Source organism: Trachymyrmex cornetzi, unplaced genomic scaffold (assembly GCF_001594075.2).
Source record: "Trachymyrmex cornetzi isolate Tcor2-1 unplaced genomic scaffold, Tcor1.1 scaffold92, whole genome shotgun sequence".
Classification (NCBI taxonomy): domain Eukaryota; kingdom Metazoa; phylum Arthropoda; class Insecta; order Hymenoptera; family Formicidae; genus Trachymyrmex; species Trachymyrmex cornetzi.
In genome coordinates this window covers 751,016-765,925 of record NW_017300267.1, presented here as the reverse complement: position 1 = coordinate 765,925, position 14,910 = coordinate 751,016, and the positions used below count along the sequence as shown (strand labels likewise).

General features: G+C 34.0%; 1 protein-coding gene across 1 annotated transcript in view; it reads left to right on the top strand.

Annotated features, from left to right (window-relative positions):
• LOC108769587 (muscle M-line assembly protein unc-89) overlaps positions 1 to 12,769 on the top strand; it is a 30,259-nt gene extending 17,490 nt beyond the window's left edge. Inside the window, exons 6-11 of the mRNA XM_018520624.1 lie at positions 420 to 606; positions 3,143 to 3,281; positions 5,516 to 5,703; positions 6,014 to 6,147; positions 7,259 to 7,484; positions 12,211 to 12,769. Coding sequence (XP_018376126.1) covers positions 420 to 606; positions 3,143 to 3,281; positions 5,516 to 5,703; positions 6,014 to 6,147; positions 7,259 to 7,484; positions 12,211 to 12,312 — 976 coding nt within the window. The 3' untranslated portion in view covers positions 12,313 to 12,769. The remainder of the gene's footprint in view (positions 1 to 419; positions 607 to 3,142; positions 3,282 to 5,515; positions 5,704 to 6,013; positions 6,148 to 7,258; positions 7,485 to 12,210) is intronic.
• Positions 12,770 to 14,910: the final 2,141 nt, after the last annotated feature.

Sequence of the window (14,910 nt, the reverse complement as noted above, 5' to 3'; positions counted from 1 at the left end):
TCAATTATTTTATTTTCACTTCTTTTAGATTTTTTTTTGCATTCACTCATATTGATGGCTGATTTTTCCAACTTTGAGATTTTTCATATTTCGAAAAGCTTAAAATGATCTACCTGATTGTAAAATCACATCAAATTAAGAATAAATTTTATTACGTATCAAAATTGATAAGCGTTTTTTTTTTAATTATTACAAAATGCTATTATATTTTTAATTTTCCATTTAATTTTCATTCGCTTTCTTAGATTACACTTCGATTTACAAGAGTCTAACATCTGATATGTAGCTTAGAGCAAAAATTATTAACTATTAATTTCCTTCTTTTATTTTTATATCTTTTCATTAGCTTATACTTCCGCGGTGGCATTTGGAAGTGTCTTTAATTTGCAAATTTCCGATGTGCGGTGATGCGTGTGCAGATGGGCACAGATATTCACGGACGGCCGCATGCCGTTGGAATGCGGAACGGGGCAGCGATTGATCCTGACGAACGTGACGTATGAGCAACAGGGTCAATACATATGTCTCGCCTCCAACAAGATCAATGGCAACGTCAGGGAAGTTAAAAGCGACCCTGTGTCCCTGCAAGTGGTCGGCGCTCCACGGGTAAGACGACGCATCGTCGCGGCGGAACGTTGAAAAAGTTTCGCTGCAAATCAGAATTACCAGGGGGATCCGACGTTGACGAATAGCGTTTCCGGCGGACGCGTCGCGAAAAAATATCGCTTCATTACTTTACGGGATCCAGGGATCATTGAATATCTTTCGCGAACGCGGTAACGGAATATCCTCGTGAATACTTTGCCTAAAGTCCGTCGTTCAACTTCGACTACCCGGATGTAATATCGGATGGAAAAAAAATGAATGGAAAATGTAGTTTGTAACGAAGAAGAAATGTTGCTCCAGTGCATCAACCTCGTTCTGCTTCATTATTTCGTGGAAAATACGATATACCAAGGATGAGCTGAGATCGTTGTATGCGCCAACGTGGATAAATTCGCGCAAAAAAAAGGAGGTTGCAGAATGATTTAATGTTTAATGAAACGAACACAACTTGACAAGCAAATTAAAACTTACAACCTTGTACATTATTGTTAAGTAAATTATTTTTCATTGTAGTGAAAAGTTAACTCTTGTGCAGATCTTATAACACGTATTATTTATTTATCCATTTATTGCAAAGTAAATAATATATTGCTCTAATAATTGTGATAAAACAATATATTTAAAAATTATTTTTATCATATACTCGACTAGCATAATTTATTAGCTAGATATTGGTTAAATATTAACATCAATTAGAAATATATTTAGTCAATATTACGCCAATAAATTTTGTTATTAAGATATATATATCGCGATATATTCAATATATCCGCATTCAACTTAAAATGCATTTTTAATGACAATATCCTTCATTCACTTTTTCAATCACTAATCACAATGCGTGTACATTGCATCATCGAGTTTTATTATACAGAGTAAATAATACAAAAAATCAATATCTTCGTTATTTGTAACGAACCGCGTTGTTTCTTTCAAAAGAGCGCCTCAATATCATATAGGTACATATATGTTTTTGTTTTGTTCACATAAAAATAACCATAGCTGCAATTAATTGGAAAGGTCACTTCAATGCTTTTGTACATAACAATCCAGAATAAATACGCGTACGTGTTAGAACGAATTTTCAAACAAATTTCAATTGTATTTGATTTATCAAAGAAATTGTCTGATGTTACTCAATTCTTATTGTATATTTCGTATTCGGTATTTTATGCACACATGTTATATATATATATATACATATTTAGTTATATGTATATTCAGAAGCGCATATTGCAAGTAAAATTTGTAAACACAACATAACTAGAACTGCATACAACAGAGATTAAATTATATTCCAATTACCATGATATTACAAACCTTCGTAATTTGATTCTGATCAATGACTGAATTCAATAGCTAATTATCTGGCTGTTAACGAAAAAAACTCAATTTTAATATATCGCGGGACTTTTTTTATTGAATTTGCCTGGCAAAATGCACGCAACTTAATGCAGGTTACTGGCTGCACAAAGGTTTGATTTCCGTTTCATTTAATATGAAACCATTTCATCTGTTAAAATTCGACAGCGCTATTAATATCTCATTCAAATTGATTTTGACGTTGCGTACGCACACAGCTATTTTATATTACACGTTCGTCTCGGGAGTCGAATATCACGCGAAAGGAGCAATTGGAAAAATTTTATTATACGATTTATTTCATAGACATGCTGCCTGGAAATCAGTTGAAATGTCGATACCATGTAATCAAATCAATATTTTAATTATGATTGCAATATGTACGAAAACGTGACAAGCGTTGCCGATACAAATATCGTAAAAATGATGAATTACATTTGCACGTATACATTTCAACGATACATGAGATGTGGTTTTGAAACTGCGATAGTCTGTAGAAATGAGTATGAATTATCTCAATGTATCATAATGTGAAAAATGTATCCGTATGATAATGTTTTTATCTCGCGATGCACATAGGATGACAATGAATTGAGTTATAATGTACGCATCATAAATCATAAGTTTCTTTCACGACCGAAAATGATTTACAGTTTTTGTTCATGAAACACATATCATTCAGTTTCGTATTTTTGATGCTTAGTCACGTATCATTCATATCTAAATTGAGCCTTTTTTTTTTATTGAATCATCTATCATATTTCTTGATAATATCTCTTTCACAGATTCCGGTATGTTAACGAAAAAAAAAAAAAAATAATTGCCACAGTCTATCTACAATGTTTCGATTTTCGCTGCATGTATTTCCGCACTTTTGATGAATCGCTGTATTCGTCTAAATATCGATTATTTATAGAGTATATTATTATAGAGTGTATTTTTTAAATATATTTAATTATCTAATAATTCGTATCATATTCGATTAGTTTTGATTTAAAGCTGCTCTCTACGAAGTTTTACCCACAGAACGACAGTAATCGTGCACCACCGTGAGATAGTCCGAATAGAAAGTAACTCGCGACATTCACGTTCGCCGTTTGATGACCGCGAAAGAGGAGAAGGGAGGTCTCAGCAACGAACTTTCCATTCAAAGGACGTTAAACATGTGTCGCAGGTGGTGAAGCCGACCATCACAGAGAAGTTTGTCGTCGTAACGACGGAGGGTAACCCAGCCAGATTAGAGATCAGACTGTGCTCCGACCCGAAGCCGCGGCTCGTAGCCTGGGAATGGGGCAGCACCAGACTGCACGCCGGTTAGAGACTGCTTGCCTCAAACTATCACAAGAAGTATTCGATTTCGTCTTTACTTTGGCCTTTTGCCTCCTTACGTGCACGTACGTGTTCTGTTATAAGTTTCGCATCATGGGGTAAATAACAGAGGTAACGATAAGAGCGGATAGTACAGCTAAAATTCTTTTTCTTAAGATATTTTTGTACGAACAGAAGAATATATGTAATCTGGTTAATTGAACTTACTACTTTCTTCTTATTTCGACATCGTCAGAGTCGTCTGATATAACAATTTTCTGTAATTTAAAATATGTTGTAAAGGATACACGGAAAGAACGATTTTGTTGAAGTATCTAAAAGTTTAGATAGATAGTTATATATCTAGATAAGTAGATATTGAAATAGTTTTGATGGACCATCAGAATAATTATGTGTGGAAATCTCACACATGATAAGCAACGCTATAAAAAGTTTTAGCAATCAGTTTGAGCATTTTATATAATTAATTTGATAGTACAGTAAATTATTTTGAGATTTGAATCTAGCTAAATTTTTAGATACTTTACCAAAATCTTTCTTTTTCCGTGTATAAAAAGATTTTGAAAGTATACAAATTAAAATCATCGCTAAAAACTTATTAGAATACATAAAAGATTGTCACAAATTATATCGAATCTATTAATATATACACAGAAAAGTCGGTTTTGCTGAAGTAATTAAAAATTTAACTACATATGGGTTTGAAAATAATTTTGTTAGACTATAAGAATAATTATGTAGAATGCTCAAACTTGTTGCTAGAATGTCAAAACTTTTTGCGATATTACTCATCATGTTTGAAATTCCTACGTAATTATTTTAATGGTGTAATAAAATTATTTTCAGGTCTGTATTTGACTGAATTTTTATATACTTCAGCAAAATCGTTCTTTTCGTGTAAATAAAATTATTTATCGAAAAAATTATTTGATCTTTATCGAGACATAAAATAAAGAAGATTATTAAAGATTATTATAAAGCGATAGACGCGTTTGCGATATTAGTAAATGACAAAGAACGTCGTTTAGAAGAGAAAGAGTTAAAAGAACTAGTTCAACTCGCGGAAACTTTCTATTAGAGTTTAAAGGAACATTGATCTCTCGGTCGCTTTGTATTACTCTTCGCAATACAATGGCGTTCTAGATCGCTCACCGCTCGAGTTACCCGCAAATGATAGCTGCATCTATGCTCTTTATCCTTGTAAACGTGTCAGTAAACACGAGAAACATGGGCAATGTGTGTACGAAAGAGATACCACTTTCGAAGCACATTGTTCGCGTACTAAAATTGTTACGGCAGACGTCGGGCTGACTCGACTTTACTTTATTCCACTTTGACTTTCGCCTCGACCACCAACTTTTTCCAACAAGTCCTCCTTCGTTACGCGTCTGCCTCTTCGTTATGCGTTTCCCGTGAAACGAAACGTCCGTCACCTCGCTCAACGAACCATTAATGTGCAAACTTTACTTTGGTTTTTGTTTCGAATACTACAAACGAGTAGCACAAACGGCCGTAGTTATTAACGCTCCCTTCGCTTTTGCCTTCTTCTTCTTTTTTATTCGGTGAAACTAGAGCCCCGTTAAACTTCCCTTCACCTTCGTTGAATCAGCGGAAAGAGTACGCCAGCTTTACTGCTCTCGGGGTTGCTCTTTCGTACACAATTTTTTCAATGCTTCCCGACATAATTGGCACTCCACGCCGGGTACCTTATTGACGATCCCACCGCTATTCGCAATTACCCCTTGGTTAATTGATCACTCGCTCGTAACCCGAGCTACGAGATCGCTTCGGTCTTGAGACATCCGTCCAATTTCCGCGAGGCCCAAATCGATGCTCTCTCACGCCGGATACCGTGAATTTTTTGCACTTATTATTATCCGAGATACCGATTAATTAGTCCCTCTTAACGTGTTTACACTTCCGAAAATTCTGTAAAATATTTTGAAACTTTTATCCCTCATACATGTTTATAGATTTATTTTTATGTTTATTAATATTAATTTATTATTTTTCTTACAATTAGTTAGCTTTTTAATAGTAGCTTCGTCGATCTGATTGTTACAATTTGCACTCATTTTCTCTTACTTTCCAGTATTATATAGGATGCGTATTATGTTCATTATTTTGCGAAATTTTCTTTCAGTTATTCGTAGAAATGGAAATGAAGGATAAATACATAATATTATTGAGATATGCATGGAGTTGTTCTTATTGACAGGTGAGGTTCTGGAACCGCGCTATCGCGCGCTTGATCTGGAGCCGTTGGCTTCAGAAGATTGTTATATAGCGATCTTAGAGTTGACAAGTACAGTGAAAGAGGATCAAAGGCTGTATCATGTTATCGTGGAGAACGATCGTGGCAGTGACAGACGAGCACTCATGTTGAAAGTCGATGAGCCCGGCCAGGTAAACGTTGCAGACATAACGTTTTACGTACTATTCTTTCCAAGACTTCTAACGTCATCTAAAACGTAAGCTCTTTTCGTAGACAAACCAGGAAAAGTATTCACACGTCAAGAAAAATTCTTTGTCGAGTTCTTTGTCTATTCTAGTTGAAGTGAATGTACAATTTATGAAACAAGTTGTCAAATTTTATATTTCTATATAATCGACGTATGCGAATAAACGCGAAAAAACTACATCGAAATCTACATCAATGTTTGTGAGAAATGTTTTGGCGATGCACGTATATAGAATATTCTTTCTTTGTCCTCAGATCCCGCTTGTTATCGGCGCGGTGGCCGGATTCACGGTGCTCTCGGTACTGATAATGGGATTCGTTTGTTTCCTACGTTCGGATAGATGCTGCGTAGCCAGAAACACAGTACCGGCATTGCAGCAAGTGCATTGGTAAGCACACGATATTACATTGCGCGATGATTTATAGGCGAGTAGACGGCGCCGTGGATCACGCGCGATGCTCCAATATTGTGTATGTACATTTGACCAGAACCATGTTAGAATATCTACGAATTTGCATACGCAGGAATACGGGATTTCTATTTCAGAAAGAAAGATACATTTTTTAAATCTTACATGTCTCGTATAACATTCTGGATAAATAAATAATGCTCGATTTATAAGAAAATAATAAGCAAAAAGATAATTAAATATTATTTATTTGTCAAAACGTATAAATCTATTAAATAACATCCAAGATAAAGGAAGAATATTTATAAGATCACCTTGTTTTCAAGGCAAAGCCTTTCTTCTATATAAGCGTCGTGGGAGCGATGCTCCAATATTGTGTACATTTGACCAAAACGTACAATAGTACTATTTATGAATTTGAATATGCATGAATATGAATGAGTGATTTAAAAACAAAAAACAAAAAGATAATTAATAGATATAACTTACTTATAGCGAATTCGATTATATGCATTCAATGCGTACTGGTGTGTATTAAAGCCGTTATACACAAATTGTTAATTGACATAAACATATTTATTATAAACATGGAAACCGTTAAACATTGGTTAAACATTGATTAAACCATGAAATACCCAATACACTTTATCGTGCTATTAGGTAAGGTATATATTTTATAATTCAAAATATTTACATTTTAGCTTTACACTCAGATTAAATCAGTATACAACGATTTTAATATGCACTACTACGCATTACTGCGTCCAATCAAATTCGCTATTATTTATAAAACATAATGAATAAAATTATTAATACCCACAACTTAAGAAAAAGGAAGAATATTTATAAGATTGTTCTCAAAGTAAAGCCTTTTTTTTAAAGAATACTTTGTACACTATGACAAAATGAATAAATTATCTAATCGCCTTAGCTATTACGTAGGTTCTTACAATTTAATTCAAGCTGAATAGGCTAAGGAACCCTTTAAAGGGATTATCCGAAAGGCATTGCTTTGCGTATTGCATAGGGTATATACACAAAGCATCTATAATGAAACGAAACCGGGATGATATCTACCATTTCCATACAGCACAAAGGCTTCCAACGCTATGATAGAGGATCCACGCTTGGCAGTGGATACGATGGATCGTACGAGTCAGCAATTTGTCCCGGAGAAACGAGCCAATCATGTTCTGAAGCCCGTCCCGTCGCAGCAATACCAGCAAGAGTGTTATCAGCACGACCCGCAACACCAACAGCAACATTATCAGAGGCATCATCATCATGGGCAGCCTCACGGACAATATACGTTGCAGGTCAGTTAAGTTGGAAATAAAATAGAAAAAAAGAATACAAATTATATATTCTCGCACAGCTGCATAGCTAAAACCTGGCGTGCTATTTTTTTCTTTCTTTCCCTCTTCCCGTTTTCTCTTTTTTCTTCCTCTCGTTTTTCATTTATTATTTGTCACGTACCGTTGTCTCTACATAATTTACAAATCGCAAGACGTAATTTGCAAACACAAACGCAGAATGAAAATTTGCATTTGTTTTTTCATTGCGTGTAGTTGGTTTTCATTTGCGTGTAACTTGCGTGCGATAATCATCGTTCTGCATCAACATTTGCAAACTACGTTTTGCGATTTGCGAATTGAGCAGAGGCACCTTTAATCGCGTAAAGTTTGTATCATTTTTAACGTATAATTAACATATAACACAACGTATAATTCCTTCAAACACGTTCGAAGTTAGTGATTAGGTGTTGCAGTTATAGATTGTTTTGCACGATAAATTTCTCGTTACTATGTTAACTTTTTAATAATATGTAAATATATTACATTATAATACGGTGTATAAATTATATTGTATTATAACGTTTTCTACAAAATACTATTTTGTTATATGGTTACATTAAAAAGTGCAGTTATAATGAAAGTAAGAATCTTGAATTTTGAATATCAAGCGCATAAATTTCATTGAACGTAGGTTAAAACTTTTACTGAAAGATAAAATCTCTCCTCATTGAAAGATGATTTTTGTATCACAGCTATATTGATCTCTTACTAAATTTGAGTAATAAAAAAGTTTTGCGTAATAAAAAAATGCAGACTTTTAAGTGTTTCTCTGACATTAATATTTATATATTCCTCTTTATGCAAAATTCTACTGTTTTTATTAACGTAGAGCATATCAACATCTATCACAAACAGTTTATATTCTCCTATTCAATTTTACTGCATCACCAATCAGCACATTATAGAGTATCAGTTATTCTGCTTTAAACAAGATTCTTTTTCAATCGCTTGCTTATTGCACTCGTTTGAGAGTAGTTACCTGACCGAAGCACGCGCGTTTAAATTTAATCGATGCATTCGCGAAGGCAAAACTGCAAGTGCATGCAATTTGACCTGATTGCAAAGTGAACCGTCTAGATTAGCGTAGCGATTTAATTCGTATTAATGAGTCGATATTAATGCTTATCCTTAATCTATCGAATTGTATTTCGGTGATTACCGCATTTATTGATTATTTTTTTTATCATTCGCTTTCGGGGGCTCGTCAAGTAAAAAAACATACAAGAAAGAAAAATATTAGAGATTACAACTTTTTTTTTTTTTTTTTAATGTTGACGCGCCCCGCACGTCCGTATATATATCCATTAATTGAATCAATGAGCGAGCAATCTTGGCGCAGGAAAAATTCCTTCTACAAGACGAGGAACGGGACACACTAAATCGGATTAAAAAAGGCAAGGAACGAGGAGCGCAAACTTTCCACCTTTTCTCCCGGAAAGATCTCGAGGGTTTTATATATAAATAAAATATTGTATTTGTGTTCCCGATACACACAAACACACACACACACAAATACACACTCACACATACACACACTCACACATACACACGACCAACGTGGAGATGTATAAATATAGATACACGTTACGTTTTAATGTACCCAATACACTCTACTGGGTCGTCCAAAAATTTGTTGATTCCTTACACCAATGAAAGTAATTAACGCGTACGTCATCCTCGCTCGCGTTCTTTTTCACGCGTTAAAGTTTATTATGATGTTACGATCGTTATATAATAATATAACTATATACGATTATACGGGAGACGACACCATCCATTAGCGACTCGCGCAAGAAGTTTTTAGACGATCCAACGTTAAATTACAATACTTATGCGGCGACACGACGCTCTGCTCGCGCAAGTATCGAACGTATCATGTTCTCCGATCGCGATAGTCGCTTGAGTGATTTATGCGCTCGGTAGGGTGCATTACGCATGCATTTGGTTGCATCTAGTTCCCGGGTGTCCCTCCACCAATTACCGCTGTGTCCTTGTTTGTAATTTAATTTAGATAGATGTGTACATAAGTAGAGCGTGTCGACGATAACGCCGCCTCTACTGGCCGGTTGTACGCGCACGATTCCGTCTGAGTCGCGTCTCATCCTTGTAAAAAGTAAACCGGATTAAGGTGAATTGAGTGGAATTCATTACGAATGAAATTGAAACACTTAATCGTAAACTGAATTCCTATCAATTCTCTTGCCGAGAGTCTCGGCTCGTTTCTCGCGGGGATAGCTCACCTCGTTCTGTTCTGATTTCACTTGCATCCAGAAAGGAGTATATTCCCTGCAGCCGCGCGTCCTGCGGGATTCAAGAACGTAAGACTGAACTCGACCGAGATCGCCGAATTTACGCTCGCAGCTCTTAATGACGAACGACCGATCCGCGCACCGAGATCATCCAATCGTTTCGGAAACTTATAAGAGAATAGCTGTAATTTAATCATTGTTGCGCGAAACTCGTTACAGCCATACATTACCCCACACTGCCACTAAAAATTGTAGGCGCGATTAGCAAATATCAATATTACGGACGTAATTCTTTCTTTTTCCCCCTTTTTTTTTTCGTCCGACCGTTGACGTCGTATGCTTGAAACGACGATAAGCATTGGCTGCGTTCAGCAGAGAAAGCTGCTTTTTCTGCTGAACGCAGCCATTGTGAACGAAATAATTAATTGTTACGCGAAACTCGTTACTGTGCTATACATTATTCCACACTGCCACTAAAAATTGTAGGCGCGATTAGCAAATATCAATAATGCAGATAAATTCTTTCTTTTTTCCCCTTCTTTTATCCGATCGTTGACATCGTATGCTTGAAACGCTGATAAGCATTGTAAACGAACCGTCGAAGACCATATTTGAAGAGTGTTTGTATCATAGATACTAATTAGTAATCGAAACTATGCTCATTACGATTTAATAACGATATGTTGCTATATCTATTGAACACTAAGTGCATATGTACATACGCATATACATACGTATACCTGTTTAGATCACGATCTAACATACGAATCGACGTCCAATTAATGAAAGTTTCAACGTTAACAGCGATGTGTAATCGCCCACGTACGTTTGCGATAATTACGACGATGCGCTTCTACGTCGCTGTTGCAAAGGGTAGTTTGAACAAAGCCGACAACCGACAATGATTCGATTCACAGTTGTATAGTAGCCATATACGAATAATTTATCGGTTCAACAATGAGACTCTCAGAAAAATGGGAACCAAGCTGTATAGATCGTTTCAGGACGTGTCGACCAACGAGTGAGCATGTCGGAATTGCATTTTCTATGTACCCTGCACCTCACGAGATTATGTACAGAGAAACTTTCCCATCGATTACTTTCATCTAACTCAAGTACGACGCACCGTATTGTTTACCGTTATCATCCTATTAAGATTAGCTAATATTATATCTCCTGTTATCATCGACATTAATTAAGTCTGAAGGCGAACACCATCGACTTTGTAATTGGATTAACAATATGGGACTTCACTGTATGGCGTACGAGATAGTTTCGAGGAGTTGTGCCGAGTTCCCTTTCGTGTATAAAGTTGTCATCATTAAAAAGTGATCATACATATTGGTACCATTTATCATCACACCCATATATATATCCCAATCCCGACTATAATGATTACAATCGAAATTTTTTTTCAATTTTTTAATATTATTTTCACTCTATTTTTAATTTATTATTTAATGAAAAAATATAAATTATTATGCGATATGCATATTAACGCGTCGTGTATGAAATTATTCGTCTATTCGTTCATTTATTTCATCGCAACAATCTCTCTCATTCGTCATCACATATCTCTTATAACGTACATTTATAAGATAAATGATCAGTTATACTTATGTACAGTCTACGTTTCTTTTCACGTTATTATACATACACATACACACGTATCTTACTTCCTTAGTCTCGATTTTGCCTGCCATATTGAATCTGCTACCTAACTGTAGCCTGGATTATTTGGCACCTGTGCTGTCATGGGTGTAGAACAACCCTGCAACTTTACGTCCTCGCGTGCCACGTTTCGGACGCGCCTAGAATTGCACAGATTGCACCTATGCTAGTTTCTATCCCCGACTGCCAAGTAATAACCCGTAGAACATTATGATAGCAATTCGTGCCCCCGTTCGTGCACTATACGCGTATGCATTCGTATTAAGTTCGCATTAGTCTTCTGCAACTCCGTATGTCGAACTACATTCGAAATAATTCATATATAAATATTTCGTTATTTTTTAAGAGGATTTATGTAAAAAACTAATTCGCGCGTTAATCTACGTATTACGTGAACGCTACGCATTTTTTGCGTTCTATTTCAATAAATCGATCGAGAGAATTTATTTTTATGCTATTCAAAAATTCGTATTTTTTAGAAATTAAAATTATACGTGCGCATTATTTATAATTATTATGTACGAGTATAATTTATGAATTATTATTGCACACAAAACTTTCCGTAGATATAATCTTCACTTTTTAAAGAGAGACCATGAATTTAAGACGATTCAAAAGTAAATTCCTAGTTTCTTCATGAAAGACAAGTAGCTGAGATCAGTAATAAATATTCAAGATTTGAGTTGTTCGATGAGCAGCAGCAGGCTAATTCGAATGGAAATTTGCGAGCTACCGAGGGTTAAGATCCTAAGATGGAAATTGTGCAGGGGGAGCAGCTGTTTCTCAAACCCGATCGTTTAGCGACATTGAAGCCCCATTACAAGAGCGAGAAGCCACCGCAATACACGACGTTCAAGCCGAACAACTGAAGATTTTCCTATGTTTATTTTATATTGATATACACGAGAAAAATATATGTACGAGGTAGAGAGTAAAAGCGGACTAAGGGAACGACGCAAAGTGGCACGAAATCAAACGCAAAACTGTAGCTCTACTTCTATCAGTCTCATTTATTACGAATATGAGATATATTTAGGAGAACTGCGTATACATATATACAACATGTAATAATTGCGAATTTATTCAATGCGAATCCGTCGTGGCGTTCAATTGAAAAACGTAACGAGTCTCTCGCTAAAATATACTGCCGATAATTTTCGGAAAGATGATCTCCAGAACCAATCAAAACGACAACACTATGCATATTTATAACGCTTACGATAACATTGTTAATAAAACGATAGTTTTCATCAGCCACTATTTTTATTGACACCTTTAGAATAAGTAATACGAATAGTAAGTTACGAAACGTTAATACTCTTATGATGCGACAAAATTCGATTGTCAGTAATATATATTGAACATTATTGTCATAAATAAATTTATAATACCTGTAACCTTCCGAATCCAATCCTAGAAAATTAAGATCTTTTCTACGTGATTACAAAAACAGATTTATGATTATCATGTTATCAACTTGACAATTTCTTATAGCGTAAGTATATTTCAATGTAAGTATATACCCTGCATTTTACAATAGCTTTTTCTTATTTGTTTGTATTGTTTTAGGATTTGAAATTATAATATCGTTGTATATTACAAAATGCTACATTTTTAAAGACCGAAATTTACGTTACATTATAAAGCTACATAATTCTTTTACAATTACATTTTAGTTTTTACGAAACTCTTTAGTGAATGAAAAATTTGTATAATTTTCATGAGCGTAGCCAGGATTTTGTTTGGGGGGTGGGGGGGGGAGGAGCAAATTGAAATTGAAATCTTTGAATCCAGGAGAAGAAGGAAGGTAGATGAAGATTATTAGACTTTTTTCATATTATTATTTTTAATTAATTACTAATAGATAAATCACAAAATTACACATATTTACTTTACTAATTTACTTTATTTTTCTTTTAAAATTGTAAACTGATTCTTTGAATTGAAAAGACTTAAATTTACAATATTAGCCGTCTTTGATTCTCAGAAAATCTTTCTATAACTTTCACCTTTAATTCTTTCTTCCTTTCCAAAATTAATTTTTTGTGAATACTCATTAAACATAGCTTGTTTAAGCGGTTTTAATTATTTTTGTTCTTTAAGATTTAGAGAGGCCACGGCTTCCCTGCCTCCCTTGGCTGATGATATTATTACTCAAACGCGATAAAGAATTATAGAAACTGCAGTTCTCATTACAGATATGTTGTAGTGTAACATCTCTTATTATTTTATTTTTATCATAAACATTGACACTGCATAAAATACAAAAGAATGAAACATTTTACGATTCATTCTTACTTATCTATTACTTATTGTTTACCACATCGCTTGAATTACGATTCAGATTCAGTCACACGTCTCAGAATCTGTATATTGATCAATCAACGATGGAAGAAGATTGAAATCTGAGTATCAGATCGAGCTCGTCGACCACAAGATTGCTGATTTTGCGAGGCAGTGAAAAAGATGCAAGATGAAACTTTCTGATTTTGTATTACCGACGTTAATCCTGAACAAAAAAAGATTTATCCCATTGGAAGTATAGATATAAATAAAAATCGAAAGAAATACCAGTAAATATATGATAATAAAAATTCATTTGTCTATTTGCTACTTAAAAATTTACTTATTTACATTGTACATTTACAAAACTTGCGGAAATCATTTTGTAACAATGTAATGTCGTACCACAATAATAATGAAATTATATTCTTTGCCGCTTCATTGGAATGTATTAGAACATGTCTAGTTTTCGTTATACTTTAAATACATAATTAATTTTTTTTATAAATACAGATGTAAAATATATTAATTCAACCATAAAGAATAATAATAATTCTTATTATTTACATAATTTCCTTCGCAGTAATAAAAAACATTTTGTATTTGTGTTAGAAACGGTTCATTGAAGTTCTTGTTAAAATTTTATACCGAATTTTTAGTATGTTTGAGTTAATTTAACATAATGAGAATATATTATTTAAATACTTTGAATTTTACATTGATTTCTTAGTGTTACAATAACACAACTTATGAATAAGTCAACATAATATAAAAATAAAATTCTACGATAAATGAACAAAATGTGATAATTAATACATTATAAAAAAAAATATTAAATTTATTAAAATATATTAATTTAACATATTATAAATATTAATTTTGAAGAAATATGATGGCTTAACTACAACTTGTGTCAGTGTTTTTCGTGTTAATTTTTTATATAATATTTGTATTACCTTCTAACATATTCATTTTGTATTAAATTAACACAAAAATTTTAATCGACCGTTTGAGACACGTAAAGTATGTTTAACATAAATTTTCTAATTGTGTTATAATTATATTTATAAATTAGATATCCTTATATATATAAATATATGATTTTATTTTATTTCACCATCAAACAGCTTTGTCTCACTTCTTTGTAAATCTATTAGTGTAACATTAACGTATACTATGGCAGG